This window comes from Sorex araneus, chromosome 2 (assembly GCF_027595985.1).
Source record: "Sorex araneus isolate mSorAra2 chromosome 2, mSorAra2.pri, whole genome shotgun sequence".
Taxonomy (NCBI): Eukaryota; Metazoa; Chordata; class Mammalia; order Eulipotyphla; family Soricidae; genus Sorex; species Sorex araneus.
Window position 1 is genome coordinate 364,989,036 of NC_073303.1, and position 19,081 is coordinate 365,008,116.

A 19,081-nucleotide genomic window follows, 5' to 3' on the forward strand; every position below is an offset into this window, starting at 1 on the left:
GTCCCGAGTTTGTGGAGAGCAGCCATGAGCAGAGTGGTGCTAAAGTTCTGGAGGTTTTTGGCTGCCTGGGCTCTGTTGGGGCCGGAGAGGATCTCACCCACCGCTCTCCACCCCCCCCCCCCCCCGCCCGGGTTGCCCAGGATGAGACAGCCTGACGAGGGGTCCAGAGGCATCTCTGCCACATGTTGCTCCAAGTTTGGCATCGCTTAATTTAACAAAGGAATGAACCTTGTAATTTAGAGCCATGTTAAGCAGGCTAGGTGCCAGGCTAGTCTGATTTTGTATTTTAACACGCTTCAGAATGCCACATGTAGACGTGTAAAGTGCCCTGATTTGGATTGTGTATATGTATCATCCTCTAAAATAAAGAGGAATTGAAAGAAGGGATAGGCTGGTGTTGAATATAGGTTTAAATTTCAAAAATGTCTGTATTATGTTCATTTCCTTTAACACTTCCAAATCCCCCCCCCTTTTGGTATTGAAAATGCTAAATCCTTCTCAATCATGATTTTGAAAGCTAAATTTTCTGGCATAGCGGAATCTACATAAGACAACTTTGTGTCACTGTGTCACTAGGCACTATGCCAACAGCAAAGAGGAGGACACGGGTGAAAGCTCTGCCTCTCCCCGTCCCTCCCCCGCCCCCTCCACACACACACACACACACACACACACACACACACACACACACACACGAATCCACAACCAGGCGAGGCGGAGTTCCTCATGGTGACTGTTTCCAGAGACGCAGGGTGTCCCCATGTCTGCCGAAGGGGCTGCAGGGCCCCGAGCGCCAGGGGCAGGCAGGGATAGCGGGTCCCTAGGGAAGTCCCGGTGGCAGCAATCCACGTTGCATTTGTCGCTCACTAGTACTTTTCCATCTTCTTTGGGAAAGTGTAGAGCCTTCTAAATGCTTGTCCAGGTCCTAGGAATCCTCTGAATATTTATCATCAGACATTTCGGCCCTGCAACACAAAAGCAACTTGGTAGAAACTCTAGCATGTGTCTGACTAGATTCGTGTGACAAATACTGATAGAAGAAACATTTCAGACCAGGTAAGAGCACAGAGAGCGAGCTTTCGTGCCCTGTTAATGCTTGAGGCCCCAAGTTCGATCCCCACGCCACACGACACCCAAGCACCGAGCGGTCAAACCCCACCACCTGCCTGAGTATTGTCCAGACTAACCTCCGTGCCCCAGGCCCTGCTGAAAAGCAGCCGTCATAACCAAAAAGGAAAAAAAAAAAAAACAAGAAAAGAAAAAGCTATGGCTTTTATCTGCCCAAAGCCAAAGAAAACATTTTCTGTAAGTTTGTAAGCATATTGAGTTATACGTTAATTAAAGTGTTTTATAATTATTTCATATCATATCATTTTTCAATAGAACATTTTAAAAAATGTATTCACTGCCATTATTAAAAACGGAATCACATATCTCTAAATCACCACTAGCATTCAGTGTTTGTGCACCATAAATAATATTTAAATATGACCATAATTTTTGAGTGTTGAATTACATGAAAAATGTTGCCATTTGAATTGTATCTTTAACTAGAATTTTCCCCCCTTAGGTTATCATTATTGAGCTTAGGAGTCTGCCTTGCCATACAAATAAGCCACTGCATTTTTTTAGGTCAGAAATTATTTTTTAATTGAATCAGTGTGAATTACAAACTGACAAAGATTTCCCGATTGAGTTTCAGGCACAAGTCAAACATTATTGGAAGTAATTATGTTCTAAAATCACTGGGAGTTTTGTGGTATTTGGGATTCTTGGAAAACATAAATTTCAGAGTAGGATTCTGTAACATTGATCATCTTGGCATGCAAAAAAGCTAAATGTCAGCCATGTTTCATCTAATTGGATATTATGTAGATGTTTCATCTTCATAATATTTGGTTTAGTGAAGCAGAAGGGAGTATGTGTGTTTATGTACACATGTGTGCACATGAGTGTCCCTGTGTGTGAATGTATGCATTAGCTTCTGGTTATCGCGAGGAAGTAATGGAGGAAGAAGGATTCAGGCATGAATAGGTAAGACTTAAGAAAAATGTCGTCTTGGAATCTAAAAAAAGTTTTTCAGTTGATTAGTGGGGGGTGTGGGTGTGGGTGGGTAATAACCCTAAAACCAGCATCTGTATTTAACGGAATAGAAATCCAGGAGTAGAAAATAACTGAATTAAATGTTTGTTCTCTGCCCATTCACGGGCCTTCCCTTTAAAAATTAATTTTTCTAAATTGTAATGCTAATCAGCTTAATAAATGGCTGAATAAATAGCAGTGCTCCTACATTATAATAAAAAAATTAAACAAAAAAATTAATTGTAATGCTATCGGGGAAAGCAGAAGTGCCTTGAGACCATAAAGAACTGAAGTGATTACTACTACACAACAATAAAGCCAGCCAGGGCACTCAGGTTGGTTCTTACTGTTCCCAGATCCGGGTGTTGTCTGTGTATGTGTGTGCACATTCCTATCGGTGTATAATCCTCCACTTAAGAAGTCCCCGTCTGTTCCTTACATCTTTAAGGATGACCAAAATGTAGATATTGAAAAGCTCTTGTAATTCATCCGTGTCAGTCAGTGTATCCCCAAATGACATTTAAGTAACTTTCAGCAACTGAAAACGAGCAATAAATGCTACAGCAATTTTTAAGGAGTAGTCTGTTTACTTGAGGCATTTTGTCTTAAAAGAAAACTTAAGATAGCCCACTTTATTACATTTATCCCGAAATCTATTTTCCATTAAGATGTTAAGATGATACCAAATCCACTTGTCTTTTGCCCTGAATGTGTATTCTTTTCAATTAGAGAGTGACAGAGAACAACTCAATTCCACCCTGATGGCCCTGGGATGGGAAGGTCCCACCAAGGGAGCTGGCCCCACATGGCCGACACACCTCCTGTGGCCCTCCATGGCCCGCCCTGCACCCAGTGGGCTGACGTGCTCCCAGCACGGGCCCTGGGACACGGATCACAGAATCTGCACCGGGCAGGACCTCAGTCCCTGCGTCTTGTGTCCCAGGCAAGGAAGGGCCAGTCATGGAAGGGTCCTCTCATGAAGTACTTCTCGATGGCTCCAGCACCTCTGCGGGGACAGACCAGCTGCCAGCTGGGCGGAACCTGACGGCGGCTGCCAAGGAGATGGGGGCCTGCACCCCTCTGGCCGACGAGGAGGTCGCCCTGCTGGAACTGGCCCCAGAGAAGGGTCCAGGTGACCTTGTGGCAGTGGCCTGGGGGGCCCTCCTCTCCTCTGCTGAGTGGTGTTGGGGCTCAACAGGTCCCCCAGGACCCAGGCCTCTTGTTCTGCCAGCGAGGACGCAGTCCAGGGAAGTCAGTGGCCAGGCAGCCCGGAGGTGGTCTGATCAAGAGGACTCACCCGGTCACCCCCAGGAAGTCATCTGACCCCGACAGATCATAAGGACTCACCCAGTCACCCCCAAGAAGCCATCTGACCCCGACAGGTCATGGTTGATCATGAGGACTCACCTGTTACTCACCCCGAAACCATGGTGACCCTTGGCACACTCAGTCCCTAGCCTCCCCTGAGCTGTTCGTGTCTGTGAGAAACGTCACACAAGATCCACGCCTCCATCTTTCATAAATATCCTTTTTGTGGTGATGTTTTACCAGAGCAAAATTTTGCCTGCTTCTGGAACTCTTTCCTCTGAAATCTACGTTAAAGGAAGTGTTGTCAGGTTTTTAGCTTTTAAATTGTTTCTTCCCCCCCCCCTTTGTAAAGGCCGTAAGGCCAGCACATAAATGTAGACAATTCTTTTTTTTTTTTTTTTTTTTTTTTTTTTTTTGCTTTTTGGGTCGCACCTGGCGATGCACAGGGGTTACTCCTGGCTGTGCACTCAGGAACCACCCCTGGCGGTGCTCAGGGGACCATATGGGATGCTGGGATTCAAACCCGGGTCAGCCGCATGCAAGGCAAATGCCCCTACCCGCTGTGCTATCACTCCAGCCCCTGACTTTTCTTTCTTGAGCAAGAAGGAAGCGGGTGTTCGACGGGCGATACACTCTCCAGCTTGGCGTCTTTCTTTGTTAATAGCCCTTCTCAAGTTAAATTAATTCCTTTCTATTCCATTTCTGTCTTTTCAAGACAGCTGTGCCTTCGACGAAAACTATCTTAAGGTGTGACTCCCGCTCTCCTATGAAAAGGAGACCAAACCTCCTTTTCTTTCGGAAGCTGTGGCAGAGGAAACTGTCCCTTCAGGCTCAGCGTCCGCGATGGCCGCCCCCGGGCCTTTGCTGCCCGTTGCCCTCGTTCCCTGCGACCCCCGGGGCCCCACGCGAGGCTCGGGTCAGTTCAGATGGTGCCTGCCCAGAGCTTCAGAGGTTCCAAGGGAGATTCCAAACAGCAGACAGGGGCCGAGTTCCCATTACTCCGAGGGCTGGAGCCCGGCAGGCTGAAGCACCCTCAGGCCCAGAGAATAAGCGCCCGACGCACCACACGTCTCCACAGGGGCTTCCCCGAGGGGCGTCAGCCGCCAGCCTGCTGTTTCCCAGGGGACACCAAAGGCAGCAATTGGAGGTTTATTCTAGGTTGCTTGAAAGTCACCCTGGGGGCCTGGGGGGGTCGGGAGTAAGGTGAGGGGGACAACACAGGGTAAAGGGAGAGAGAGAGAGAGAGAGAGAGAGAGAGAGAGAGAGAGAGTGTGTGTGTGTGTGTGTGTGTGTGTGTGTGTGTGTGTGATGCCGATTGGTGTGTTCTGACCCAAAGCGTCGGCCCTCCCCCCTTGATCAAAACAGACTTGAAGGGAAACCGGACAGTGAGGGTCAGTGTCTAGCAGGAACTGAGTAGCCCCGCAGACGGAAGTGGGGTGGGCGCATCTTCCCAGACACACAGAAGGAGCCTGCGCTGGGGTCTGCGTCTCCGGGAGACCCCACTCGCTCGCTCCTGTCCTGATTGCTGCCCGAGGAGAAGGGGGCAAGGCAGGGGGCACAGGGCTCCCGTGGGAGAGCTCGGCCACGGGGCCGGGAGTGGTCTGAGCAGACACACAGCGTCCCCCCGGCGGGGGCTGTTTGCAGAACAGGGTCTGGACCGGGACACGTGGTGGGAACTGTCGTGTGAAGGATTTTCCGAAGGCGCCCGGGTGCCTGGGTCTCTGCCGTCACGGCACGTCTGACGTGGCTCCCCTCACAGAGAAGAGCTCAGGGGCACGGCCCCGGGACCCGCCGGGGCGAAGACCGAAGCTCGCCGCTCTCTTCCCGTCACAGCACATTGTTACGGGGACTGTTTGGGGGCCACGCGTGATGGTGCTCACTGCTTGCTCCGGCAGTGCTCGGGGGATCCTGCTGGGTGCCAGGGATCAAACTGGGGTGGACCGTGTGCAAGGGACGTGCCTACCGCCCTGTGTATCCCTCTGGCCCCACACACCGCCGTCCGTCTGGCTTCTAGTTTGCGGGGCGTGTGGGGAAGGCTACTGGCCTAGCTCAGCACTCTGGCCGCTCCCTGCCCACACCCAGGTGCAGTCACACTCGGCGGCTGTTTCCTGGGCGACTGTCCCTGTGCGCGCCCTCCCAGGTGGGTCTCGGCACCCCAGGCCACAGAAGACACGCGTCTGCGTTGGACAGGGTGTTTCTGTAGAAGGATCGCTCTGAGGGCGCAGGGGTCATGGAAATAGGGGGTCCCCACAGCGGGGGCTTGGACGAGGGCGGGCGCTTCTCCCCTCCGTCCTCTCTCCCCACTCCTCCCCTCCTGCCTCCCCTCTGTCCTCCTTCCCTCCCTCCTCCCTGCCCTCCACCCTTTTCTCCTTACTTCCTCTCCTCCTCCCCATCCCTCCTCCCTGCCCTTCCCTCTGTCCTCCTCTCCTCTCCCCCTCCTATCCTCCCCATTCCTCTTCCTCCTCCTCTTCTTCCCCCTCCGCCCTCCTCTCCTCTCCCCTCTCCATCCCCCCTCCTCTCCTCTCCTCCCTCCTCCTGTCCTTCCCACTCCTCTCCTCTCCTCTCCTCCCCTCTCTTCCCCTCTCTTCCCCTTTCTTCTCCTCTCCTCTCTCCTACTCCCCTCTCTTCCCCTCTCTTCCCCTCTCCTCTCCTGTCCTCTGCTTGCCTCTCTCCTCTCCCCACCTTCTCTCCCCTCCCCATTTGTCACCCCTCCCCTCCCTTCCCCTACCCCTCCACTCTTCTCCTCTCTTCTCCTCTCTCCCCCTTCTCTCCCCTCCCCATTTGTCTCCCCTCCCTTCCCCTACTCCTCCTCTCCTCTCCTCTCCTCTCCTCTCCTCTCCTCTCCTCTCCTCTCCTCCCTTCCTCTCCCCTTCCCTCTCCTCCTCTCCCTTCCCCTCTCCTCTCCTCCCCTCTTTCTCCTCCCCTCCCCTCCCCGTTCCCGCCCCTCCCCTCTCTTCCCCTCTCATCCCATCCCCTCCCCTTCTCCCCTCCCCTCCCTCCCCTTCTCATCCCTTCCCCTCTCCTCCCCCTGTCCTCCCCTCCCCTCCCCTCCCCTTTCCTCTCTCCTCTCCTCTCCTCTCCTCTCCCCTCCCCTCTCTTCCCCTCTCATCCCATCCCCTCCCCTTCTCCCCTCCCCTCCCTCCCCTTCTCATCCCTTCCCCTCTCCTCCCCTGTCCTCCCCCCTGTCCTCCCCTCCCCTCCCCTCTCCTCTCTCCTCTCCTCTCCTCTTCCCTCCCCTTCCTTCCCCTCTCTTCTCCTCTCCTCTCCTCTCCTCTCCTCTCCTTCCTCCCCTCCCTCCTCTCCCCTGGATCGGGGCAGAGCCTGGGAAGTAGCCAAGGTGTCTCTGTGGCCCAGCGGATTTGCCACACACGCCATCAGCCCTGCGCAGCGGAGTTCCCCGTGTTTAGAGAAACTAGAAAGCCTCTTTTCCCTGAGAGCCAATGGTTCAGAAAAGACGTTTTTAAAGAAAAACCATATTGCAGGTCCAAGCAAACATGTCACAGTCTGGCTTCAGCTTCGGGGACCTCAGGTTGCGAGTTCTGGGCAGAGCGTGGCCTTCCTACGTCAGTCCCTGACTGAAAACGCCTCCTCTCTGCCTAATGGAATCACACAGTTTCAGCAGAACTGAATCTTGATTTTAAACAGTAATTGAAAATGTTTCTCCGAGTTGCTCATTAAATGGACCCAGAAAGAGGCGAGGGCAGTTTCCCCCGTTCGTGGCTGAGGGTTTCCCTCCTGCCCGCAGTAATCCTCGGGCAGACGGGTGATGCTCAGCTGGCTCCTTGCAGCAATTACCCGGCAAACTCACCACATTTGTTGGCTAATCTCGAGGATAGACCCACATCTGGTTAATGAGATGCCGCACTCTCAGCGCTGTCTTTCTGGACCACCCAGGATGTGACGACCTAGTGCTGGTTCTGGGATAAATGTTAGGACATTTTTTTTTCTCTTTCTTCTACCTTCTCTTATTCTCTTCTGTTTCTTTCCTTAAACAGGATACCCACGTAGCTGAGTTTTTTGACAATTTATAATATTTAATGAGGAAAGATACAAATATTAGTATATATTACTATTGTGCCATACATTGCAGAGAGCATTAGATATGCGTGTCGGTGTATACACACACACATGCACATATACACACACATAGGGAGGGAGAGAGAGATTTCACTTCATTTTCATAAATCTTAGAGGCAGGCGCTATCGTCATCATCTCTTCCACATATAAGTGGACTATGCGGCTTGATCCCAAGATCCCACAGTTAGAGCACTGGAGCCCCAAAGCCCCCCGGAAGTCTGACTCAGAGGGGTGCTCCCTGCCACCCCAAGCCCTGAGCTCTGTTATCAGTATGGGCTTTTTTTTTCTCCTGTAAGTGTGGAAAAAGGAATTATTTCACAGCCCATCATGCTTTGAAAATACCATGATGAAAAAATAAGGAACACAGAAAATTCAGAAGCGCTCTCTCTCTCTCTCTGCCTCTCTCCTCCTCCTTCTCCTCCTCCTCCTCCTCTCCCTCCTCCTCCTCTCCCTCCTCCTCTTCCTCATGTTTATCACTCACATCTGAGTTGTGAATCTTACTGAGATTCGTGATCCCCATGAGGCAAAACCCCATCATGAACCTGCTGCATCCCACAGACTCATGCTCTTTCCTCGGCAATAGCAGATGCCCGCCTCATCTGCAGGAAAGTTCCTTTCTGGACAGCTTATCCTCACACTAGTCCATGTAGCAGAGGGATGGTCCAGTGCAGGGAGACTAATTTAATCATGTGGACGTTTGCTAAGTCCCCTGGTGTTTTTAATAATTATTAATACATTAAGCTTGCTTCTCATTAATAAAATCCTTTTATTATTAAGGGCCTGAAAACATTTTCCTCTTTATGATTCATGGTGAACTCAGTGATCACGCTTTGGCAGAGGTTCACAGTTATTCCTGTTAATTTGTTTTTAATAGTATCTGATTTATATTTGTGCCCCAACCTCTACCACATGCATACATGCATGTTTACTAATTGCAGCCTCATTCGTGTAAGCAGTGTTATTGGTAGTAAATGAAGCATAAAACATGAAAAATGGAGAATGATTAGGGAGTTGAAATTCCAGTTTTTAACATCGTCCAGAACTGAGATGTTCTAATTCTCCTTTGACGGGTTTCTTACCGTCCCGATTCCTTGTAAATTGTCATTTGCTGTATTCCTTCATGGCCATAAATGCCTTGGTTTGCTCATTCAAAAACGCCTGCCCTGGGGGCTGATGCTCTCCCTCCCTCCAGCCCGGAGGTGGGTAAGCCCGGGCACGAGTCCACACCCTGAGAACTCGGCTGGCTTCCTCACGGCCAAGCCCATAACGGTCAGCATGGAGACTGGACACACCCGACCCCTTTGCGGGTGTGTCCAGGAACGGTTCTGTGCAACGTGTGCCACAATAACGTGGGATTTTTCTTTCAGACAATCCATGGACACAAGGGACCAATCACTGCAGTGGCCTTTGCTCCCGATGGACGGTACCTCGCCACCTACTCCAACACCGACAGCCACATTTCTTTCTGGCAGGTAAGCGGCCATGCGGACGCGTCGGGCCTCTGGAGGGGGCATCCCCAGGGCATGCTTTCGCTGGGAAGGGCTTCCGGTCGAGGCCCCCCCTGCCCGCCCCTCCCCCCACCCCGTGGTCTGTAGGTGGCTAGTGGATGTGGTTTGTTTGAGGGCGCATCTGGCTGCAGCAGGGTTGCGGGGAGGAGGGGAGAGAATACTGTTAGTAGAGGAAGGGCGAGGTTTCTGCTCCGGGTCTTGAGCTTTGGCTCTGAGGGCGACCCGGGGAAATAAGCAAGCCCTTGTGATCCAGAGGGGAGCACTGGGGGGGGGGGGGGGGTGCGCGGGAGGCAGTGGCACTGGAGCTGACCATTGGTACCCCAGGGAAGAGCAGGGAGGAGGCTTGGTCCGCGGGGGCCCCGGGACCGGGCGTGAAAGCACGCGGGCAGGGAGCGCCAGTCACGTGGCGCAGCTGTCAGGACAACTCCCCAGGGTGGAGCGCGGGGACCCGGCGGGCGCCCGCGGCATCGCGCCTCTGCACGGTGAAGCGCCTTTCCTGCCCGATGGTCAGAGCCCGCTCCACGCCAGCAGTGTGGTTGGCCGGCATGTCGGTGCCTCTGGGCGAGGTCTTAGGGAAACCAGTGGTCACATGTTACCATTTGATTTTTTTTTTTTTTTTTTTTTTTTGCTTTTTGGATCTCACCCAGCGATGCTCAGGGGTTACTCCTGGCTCTGCACTCAGGAATTGCTCCTGGCAGTGCTTGGGGGAACCATATGGGATGCCGGGGATCGAACCCGGGTCCACCGCGTGCAAGGCAAACGCCCTACCCGCTGTGCTATTGCTCCGGCCCACATGTTACCATTTGAGAACTTGCTTTTATCCTCCGTCATTAGTCTCTCTCGACCTTCTTTTGAATGTCCTCACTCTGAAGAATTAACCAAAAAGCAAAACACCTTACCAGCCTGATCCCCAAAAGTTGATTGAAAAATTGGCTTGGCTACCTTGATTTTTCCCAGATGCAAGTATGTTTTCTAACATTGACTTTGTTGCTTTCAACGCTAAAAGAGAGAGAGAGAGAGAGAGAGAGAGAGAGAGAAAAGTCTAAACAAGGCTTCAGCACAAACTTGATGATGGTTTCTAAAAAAAAAAAAATCAATAGCTAATAAAATGTAAAACAGATACAATAAATCACGTAATTAACAGCATGCTATTAAAGCGAGGCAACTTCCAAATCGGTCAGAGACTTTTCTGCCCTTCCTTTAATTTAGTTTTCCTGCTTATAGTCTCATTATCCTCCCTTCTAGAAACTATCTCCAACACCTTCATTCGACCCTATTAAGCCCTTTGGCTTGGCCATCTCCCCCCGTCTTCCCCTGTCCTGCTGGGAGCCACAGGACTACTCGTGTTTTACACGCTGAAATCTCGCAGTGTGTCAGCCCGGTGTGCGTGAACGGCCTCTGCCCGGGGAGTCCTTAAAGACCCTTCCCTACGCGTCCTGCTCCTGCCTGTGCCCGCCTGTGCCCACCTGCCCCCCTTCCAAGGCCGAGTGTTCTGTCCACACTGCCTCGAGCCTTGGTGCACCAGGAAGTGGTCTCTGGACCCCCTCCGCTCTCCACTCCAGAGCTGCTGGTGTGCATTGAGCAGACAGAGCACTCGGGCGAAACAGCCCCGCCAGTGCTCAAAACCCACTGCCAGAATCAAAAGGGCCACCGTTTCCTTAGATGCTTTTGTTATCCTTGGCTTACTCATGAGTTGTTGTTTTTTAATTGAATCACCGTGAGACACACAGTTACAAAGCTTTCATAATCAGGTTTTAGTCATACAATGTTCCAATGTCCCATCCCTGCACCAGTGTGCATCTCCCACCACCAGCGTCCCCTCTGTCCCTCCACACTCACCCCTGCCCCAGCCTGCAGTTTTCTTCTTTTCTCTCTCTCTCTCTCTCTCTCTCTCTCTCTCTCTCTCTCTCTCACTCTGTCTCTCTGTCTCTCTGTCTCTCTGTCTCTGTCTCTCTCTGTCTCTCTCTGTCTCTCTGTCTGTCTGTCTCTCTCTCTCTCTCTCCCCCCCCCCTCCTTTCCTCAGCTTAGTCTTGCCGTTTAAGTGAAAGGCACAGACACACCATTTCCGTGTCATCGTTCAAACGCCTTCCAGAGTAGAGCAGCGGGCTTCTCCTTGCATGGAGAGTCTGACGGGCAGTGCTGGACCCTCACGCCGCTGTCCTCGCACGGGCTGATACACACGCTGTTTGGTTCTTACGATAGATGATGATACTTCTGCATCATTCCAGTAAATGTACTGCAATATATTTTGAAAATGTAATGAAGCCTTATGAATACGAAACCCTACAAAAGCTCTCAACTATTAAAATCTTTGTTGAGAAATGAGTGTTAATGAGCAATATTGGTTGAATAATTACTCAAGTGAGACTTAGTAAAAGGTTGAGTGTGGCATTACTCACACTTAGAAGAGCACTAAAAAAAAGAAGAGCACTAAAACACTTCCTGTTGTGATGAATTACGTGTGTGTGTGTGTGTGTGTGTGTGTTCAGAAAATAATCTTCATGGGAGCTGGTTTTCTTGAATCCTTCATTCTCAAACGAGGGAAGCAAGTTTATTAAAGTGATTGTCTGTGGAAATAAGACCTTTGCTTTCTTATCCTTTCTTTTCTGCATTTTCTCCAATCAGCATGTGTTTTCCTGGTAATCAAGCAAAAAAAATTAATGTTCCTGGATTTTACAATTCCAGTTGCCATTCACTCAAGGAGTACTCCAGTTGCCTTTACGGTAGCATCATCTGTCAGGGAGTCAGTGGTCAAGAAAACATTAATATCGAATCATGGAGTGGCTCATTGTTTGGGTGCGAATGCTTTGGCTGAGCTAACTTTGAGAATTCGTGCTCACCCCTCCTACTTCCGCTTCGTCTTCGGCTGGAGGCGGCCATGGAGGAACAAAAAGTCTAGTCGGCCTGCAGGTCCTCACTGTAGCATGTGCAGTGCTGGTGTACTCGAGCTTTCACGAAGCCTTGTTCAGGAAGACAGCTTAGCTGTATCAGAGGCATTTATTCAACTGACTTCCCAGCCCAGTGAGGGAGAGCTCAGCTGGTGCGGAATACCCAAATATGATCATTTCTGAAATCTTTCCATTTGTACCATTTCATTGGGATATTTTCTCGCTGTCCCTCCTTGGTCTTCAGCCTATTCCTTGCAAGGGGCTGAACTGGGAGGAAAGCATTAAAAATAACGACATGTCTGGGGCTCCTGGACACTGTTAGCATTTTGAGCCACCAGCAGAAATCAAGCTTCATACCTATTTTCATAAAAAAAAATCCATAAAGAATGAAAAATACTTCGTAGTTATTTATCAACTGAGAAATTAGATTTTTTTTTTAAGAGCAGTATGCCTGTTGAGGCCAGTTCAATTTAACCAGCAATTTTCTGGACCATTTGGGCCTGCTCTGTGAGAGGACTAAGTTATTATGAATAGTTACTTTATGTACAATTGAGTACTAGGAAATCCAACTCACTATCATTATTTCAATCGACACTATTTGGTAACCTCCAGAACTCACAAAAGCTCTGATTTTTTTTTCTTTCTCTCTCTCTCTCCTCTCTCTCTCTCTCTCTCTCTCTCTCTCTCTCTCTCTCTCTCTCTCTCTCTCTCTCTCTCTCTCTCTCTCTCCTTCTCTTTCGCTCTCTCTTTTGGAGGAAGGGAAGGGAGACAGCGAGGACAGAGGACGGCATAACGGTGCCGGCTTGCTTTCCAGCTCAACAGAATATCAGCGGAAAGAGTTAATGATAACCATACATTTGGTTTTAAAATGTGACCTCGCACACTAGTGATTTTTTTTTTCACCTCTGTGTTGTGTTCGGCACTATTATTAATGCAGGAAAATCAGTAACATTAGTCATCTTAAAAGGGTTATTACTCAAGATGATTTAAATTGTGAAAATGTCAGTGGAGCCTGCGTGCATCCTGCCGGAGAAGCCATGATTTACACCCTCTGACACCCCGGCCGGGGCGCGGGCCAGGGGGAGCAACGGTCCTGCCCCGCTCTCATCCCAATGCAGCTCGGCCACACATCTCCAGCGCCCGGGGCTGGCCAAGGGTTCAGGTGTCGGCTGTTGGCGCTCACTGGGCCGTCATCTGGGTGCTTCCCGCAGACCCCGGGCGCTGAGAGGAGCGGGAAGCCATCGGGAAGAAACACTCCTCGCTCCCCCTAGCTTGGGATCTGCCTCCCGTGTGATGGGGTGGGGTGGAGGGTGTGCGCTTGGTGGGGAACTTGCCAGCTGAATTCTACCAATGGGAAGGCTCCCCCCACCCTCAGAGCACAGGCCCCCAGAGAAGTGACCTTCGCCGCGTCCAGGCGTTGTCCTTTGTCCTGGAGGCGGCCCGGCTCTCCGGGCCGTGGTTTCTGTGTTGTCCCTGCAGAATGGATTCAGGACACGGTAAATAACAGTTGGACCCAGGAAAGCGACTGCCCCAGAACAGCCCAATCACCCTCCGACCAAAGGACTCGCAGTCAGGGCGGGAGGGGCCTGCAGCTGGGCCTGGGGTTCCCCTTCACGTGCGACCAGAACTTTCCGGAGACCGGTTCTTAGAAAAGCGGGTCAGATGGAGGTGCAGAGAGGAGGGCTAGGTAGAGTTGGAGCTTTGAGCCAGTAAACTTGGAGCTACAAGCATGGCCCTGCTTTTGGGCACTAGCTAGAAGTCAGCAAGCGGCCTCCCTCCTTCCCCCCTCCTCCGACTTCTTTCCCCGGGTTCATCCTTCAGGAGGTGCAGTCAGCAGCTGGAGAGGGCAAAGAGACCTCTGGTGCCAAGTGACCCCAGGGGCCCCCAAATATCACCCCCAGGTAGCACCGTGCGGTGCGGGGCTCCAGGCGCCAGGTGCGTCCGGGGTAGACTCGCACTGACCCCGTGCTCTCCTGCAGATGAACACGTCTCTGCTGGGCAGCATCGGCATGCTCAACTCGGCCCCGCAGCTGCGCTGCGTCAAGACCTACCAGGTGCCGCCCGTGCAGCCCGCGTCCCCCGGCTCCCACAACGCCCTGAAGCTGGCCCGGCTCATCTGGACGTCCAACCGCAACGTCATCCTGATGGCCCACGACGGCAAGGAGCACCGCTTCATGGTCTGAGGCCTGGCCCCCTCCGCACTGCGGCCGCCAGCGCCACCGCGTCTGCGTGTCCTTTCCTTCCGCGCGCGCGCCGGCCGTCCCCACCCTGCCGCCCCGCAACCCCCTTGCCCTGGACCATCCGTAGCGGCCACCCGCGCACGCGCTCCGGGGGGGGCCTGCCCCGGGACGTGGCGGGGCTCCGTCCCTCCTGCATTGCTCTCCAGGGCAGGTAGCGCTCACGCCACCCGTACCGTGCGCCTGGCAGCAGACGGTGGCCCGCGGGGTCACCAGGGGCCGATTTTCCCTGTCCGAGAGGGAGGGGAAGCCCAGAGGGGCCAGGACCCTCCTGGTGCCCGGCGCGCCAGGAGCGTGAGCATCAGCGAACACTGTGACCGTGGCCGGGCCTGCGTTTTCCTCCCCAGCGGGTCTCCTCTGATGGGCCACTGGCCCCCCCGGCCGTTGGGACGTGGGGTCGAGGGACCCTGATAACCGAGATTCTTTTCCTCTCGCTGTTCTCCCACACGCTGTTGTTTACCAAAAGGATTCTGTGTTTACATGGTTCTTTTCTTCCAAGTGATGCTCGTGTAGCCGCTCGACCTTCTTTCACAGCCACCCAGTAAGGAATCGCCCCCCCACCCCCACTTCCCGAGATTTTTTTCCCCGTGTGGAGAGTATGGCTTCCCAAACACCCCGCCTTCCCAAAAAAATGCTCATGGTCTGCTTAAGTGCTAGTATAGTTAAGTCGTTGAAATTTCCTTTTTTTTTTTTTATTTTAAATCACAACTTATGATCTAGCTATGATAAGCGTCCGGTCACGAAGACTAATCTCCCGAGCGGGCTTGTGGAAAACGAGCATCTCTCCCCAGCGGCCGTGTTAGAAAACCAGTAACTATTGCCCGAGCCGTGGGGGGGGGGGGGGCACGTCAGGCTGCAGGGGCGCTGAGGAAGTTGCTGGGAGGGTGTTCGTGGCCCTCGGAGTGAGCAGGCTCCAGGGAGCCTGTCCGCCAGGGTGGTTCTTATTCATTGTAAGATGTGCAGAAGAGAGTATTTCGTATGAATGCCCCTGACCATCCTTGATTTGTATATAGTGGGGGGATTTGCTTGGTTCATTGATGATGGGATGATGAGTTGGGCAGGATGGTGTGTTAAATGTGAAAAAAAAAAAGATGACTTGTGACATTCATAGAAAATGTGAAGCTTTCAAAGGAACTGAAAAGCAGAGATTGTCAGAATTTATGTACTAATACCCCCCTCCCCCAAAGTGGGATTACAGTCCAGGAACAAATACATGTTATTTCACTGAAACGGATTTCTCAAGAACATATGAAGAAATGAAGGCCCCTAGAATGTCTCATGTAGCTATAGATAGGAAGTGTTTTCTTTCCATTGATGGCAAACCTATCCTATTCCTTGGTTTTTTTGAATTTGGGTGTTCTTCCAAAAGTGGATTTGTGCCACTTGCATGAACATTGTATTTATAAAGATTATATATGTAGTTTTCCAGAAAGAACAAAGAACTGTACAGTGTAGACTTCGTCTGGGGAGCCTATCCTTGTGTGTGCTACTACTGATAGAGAACCCCGGGGTGAACAACGATGTTCTTGTTACCAGGTGGGCATCCAGACCCAGCCTTTGGAGGTCCAACACTTTATTTGACGGACCTCACTGGGGACACATTTATTCTGGACAACACGGCCTTTTGAGAATGATAAAGTCAATGTATACTTTAGATATATTTAAAAACATGTTTGGTGCACATGGAGAAAGAAAGACGTGGGCCAGGGGGCGGGCCAGCTCCGAGGCAGGCTGGGACGCCCAGAGAGGGCAGAGCAGCAGTGCCAGGACGAGTCCCGGCCAGCCTCTCGCATGCACGTCCGGTCCCTGATGCCTCGTCCGTCACTGGCCTGCTGATGGTTGGGGTGCTGGAACCCTGGGGTGGGGGGCGGTTGCAGATTAAGCTGTGGGCTCCTGTAACCACGGACCTTTCTCCCGTCTTGGCAACCACAGTGGCAAATCTCATGCCAGCTTAGGCTTCCCGACACGGAGGTAAACTTTGTCCACTCACCCTCACCTGCAGTCTTAGCGTTCTGTCGGTTTCCTTGCCGCTGTATCCGAACGTGTCCTTGTAAATGTGGAGACACACGTGGCTTTATGGGTCGTTTAAAAGCAGAAGACAGGGTGGGGCACCCACATGGAAATGGAGCAAGCGTGCTCACGGTGTCCCGGCAGATATGAGGACGTCTGCCTCGAGACGTTTCTTGATGATCCAATTTAATAGATCCTGTAAGTGTTGAATGTCCCTGTGTACATATGTGTGTTAAATAAAACCGAATTGTACTGACGACTGTCTATCTCATTTAAAGCCTGTTCTTTTTTTTCTCCCCCTTACGCGTCTCTTAGTTGAAATTCATATGCTCTCCACTCCCCCCACCTCCTTCATTTTAAGTACCAAAGTAAGCTTTTGTTTCTGATGGTTCATTTCCCTGGAGAGCGAGCCTCAGGAAAGGCGAACTCCGTCACCAAGCGCAGTAAGCCCTCCAGAGCCGCGGCCGTGAGTCAGTGATAACCACAGACCAGAAACTCAACAGCGCCCCCTGTGGTTTGGGCAGGGGCAGTGCAGGCATGCTGTTTCCTCCCCACCCCCTGCGTTCTTGTAGGTAGATGCTTTATTTTACCAAATTAAATCTTGCCAGATCTGATGACCCAGGTTGGCTGCCCTGTCATGAGGGGCTGGGCTGAGATAATTACATTCATTTCATTTAATGTTGAATTTGAATCCCTGAAGGAAAAAAAAGGTGTAATTGGTTTTTAGAACAAAAATACGAGAGGAACAAATGAGGTCCACGTGGCTGCCTGAGGTTGGTGCAGACCCGGGGCGCGTGGACTGCCTTCAGGAGCCAGCACGGAGCAGCGTGAATGGGCAGTCTGTCGTCAAACCGCCCGAGCATGCGCATCAGAGGCGGCATGGAGGGTGCCACGTCTTTAGCCCCATTCAAATGTCCAGTGTCCACCCCAGGACTTGATTTTGGTGAATCCTTCTAGGGAAACCAGGGGTAGCCACAGGAGCGCTGCGTGCTTGGCGATCACATAAACTGATCCAATGTGGAAAGGCCATGACATTAATAGGAAGGCAAAGCCAGGCAGTGCTGAGTGAACTTTCACCTTTCACCCCTTCGGCTGACTGGCAGAGCTGAGTGTTGAAGAAAATCAATACTTTGGAGCCAGGAGGGAAATATTTCCAGCCTCTAACTAGAGAATGTATTTTGACAAGGCCAAGATAATCCAAGCTGCACGGCAGAAAGAGAAAAGAAGACTCATTTTTAAAGCTTGACACTTCAAGGTGTTTTTCTACAATGGTTTCGAGAGCGTCGATACATACAAATACCAGAGGTCAAAAAAGAAAAGCCAGAAGAATTTCAAAAATGGAATGTTCAGTTCTATTTGCTGTTTACTAACTCAAAAAGACCCCAGAGAGATCTGTGCTTATAATTGTCACTGAAATGAACCAAGCTCCGGGTTGTGTGCTCGGAGGTTATCATCCCTTCTTAGCCAAACCGTTGGCTTTGAGTCAGCACAATGAACGTTTAATGCCAACAAGGCATGTGGGTGTCCTGCCATCCGCAGGGAAGGGCCTGAGTGGCTACGTCATTTGATGCTAATGCCCGAAATCTCCATGTTGGATCCTGTTTGTCCTGTCCCCATGGCTTCCTAAATCCCACCCCTTCCTTCCCATTTGGTTCCATCATATATTTGCTTGAGGAAAGATCCTCTGTACCTTAGGAATGTGAATGGCCTTGAGTTTCCTAAGGCCCTTTAAACAAATGGCTTCCGAAAGAACTCTAATCACTGTTCTCAGCACCTCCAGGAAGAAGGTCAGTTATTCTCTTGGTTCTGACCAGTAAGATTAGTTCCCTTCCTGGTGAACAGACACTCCTGTCAACTGGTTGCAGTCTTCCATCTTTCTTACCCTCGGATAAGAAAACCAAGTCAAATGGGGCCCAGACCTTCCAGCCCAGCTCAGCCGGACAGAGGAATCCTAAGTACTCCAAGAATCCAAAGGAATCCTGTTTTCTTAGGGAAGTGACTCCTTGGGGCATGCCAGATGCATATATTAATAATGTAATTATGAAAGTAACAGAAAAGATAGCCTTGAAGTATATACTCTCTTATGAAACAATGCAGAGAGCATTGACTTAGCTTTTGTTTCAGAAAGAACCCTGCCGGCTACAATGTTCTGAGATATCCTGGAAAAAGATCAGGAATCCAATCCATGTCTGGTTTTTTAGGTGTCAAATACATGTTAATTTGATTTGTTACGCCCATGAGCTTTTATCAGCAAAATGCTTTCTTTCAAGGGAGGCACATAGTCAGGACTCAATACATGTGAGTTAGTAGTTTTAGTAAATTCTTAGAAGTCCTTATGTAGCATAAACACACACTATTAAAATTACTTTTATTCTTCAGATGACGTCACATTTGTGTGGTGCCTTTAAGGTCTGGGTTCCAAGAATAGATCTCTCAGTGGTCTCTCGCTATTTACCAGGACTCGGACACGTGGCTATATGTATCCCTCTTTCCTTTCCACAAATTTGTGGGCAATGACGAAGGGCCAGGATACTTGCCAAAAGAGAAGGGTTGACGTTTGCTACTAATGTCCTACTGAGTCCTAAAAGAGAAAGAAATTCACTAGGTTTAGGACTCACAGATGCTTCAGGGCTGACTTTGAGTTATGTAAACTGGTACTTTCTCAATATACATCCTTCAAGACTGAACACATCTTGGAACAAGGTGTTACATAGGAGGCCCCAGAATCCCCAACACAAAGAAAACTGACTATATACATTCTGCATTCTGTTGTTTCTAAATGGGGGAGGAGGGGTGGGGAAGGGTGGGTTTTGGGGGCCACACCCAGTGATGCTCAGGGATTACTCCTTCTTACTCCTACTCCCTCTTTCCTTCGCCCTCTCTCTCTTCCTCCTTCCTTTCTTCCTTCCTTCCCTCCTTCCTTCCTTCCTTCTTTCCTTCCTTCTTTCCTTCCTTCCTTCTTCCTTCCTT

The 19,081-nt window shown here is 50.9% G+C and overlaps 1 protein-coding gene across 1 annotated transcript in view; it reads left to right on the plus strand.

Moving 5' to 3' along the window:
* WDR7 (WD repeat domain 7) overlaps positions 1–16,368 on the plus strand; it is a 344,916-nt gene extending 328,548 nt beyond the window's left edge. Inside the window, exons 27-28 of the mRNA XM_055125361.1 lie at positions 8,836–8,940; positions 13,844–16,368. Of these exons, the coding sequence (XP_054981336.1) occupies positions 8,836–8,940; positions 13,844–14,047 (309 nt within the window). The 3' untranslated portion in view covers positions 14,048–16,368. The remainder of the gene's footprint in view (positions 1–8,835; positions 8,941–13,843) is intronic.
* Positions 16,369–19,081: the final 2,713 nt, after the last annotated feature.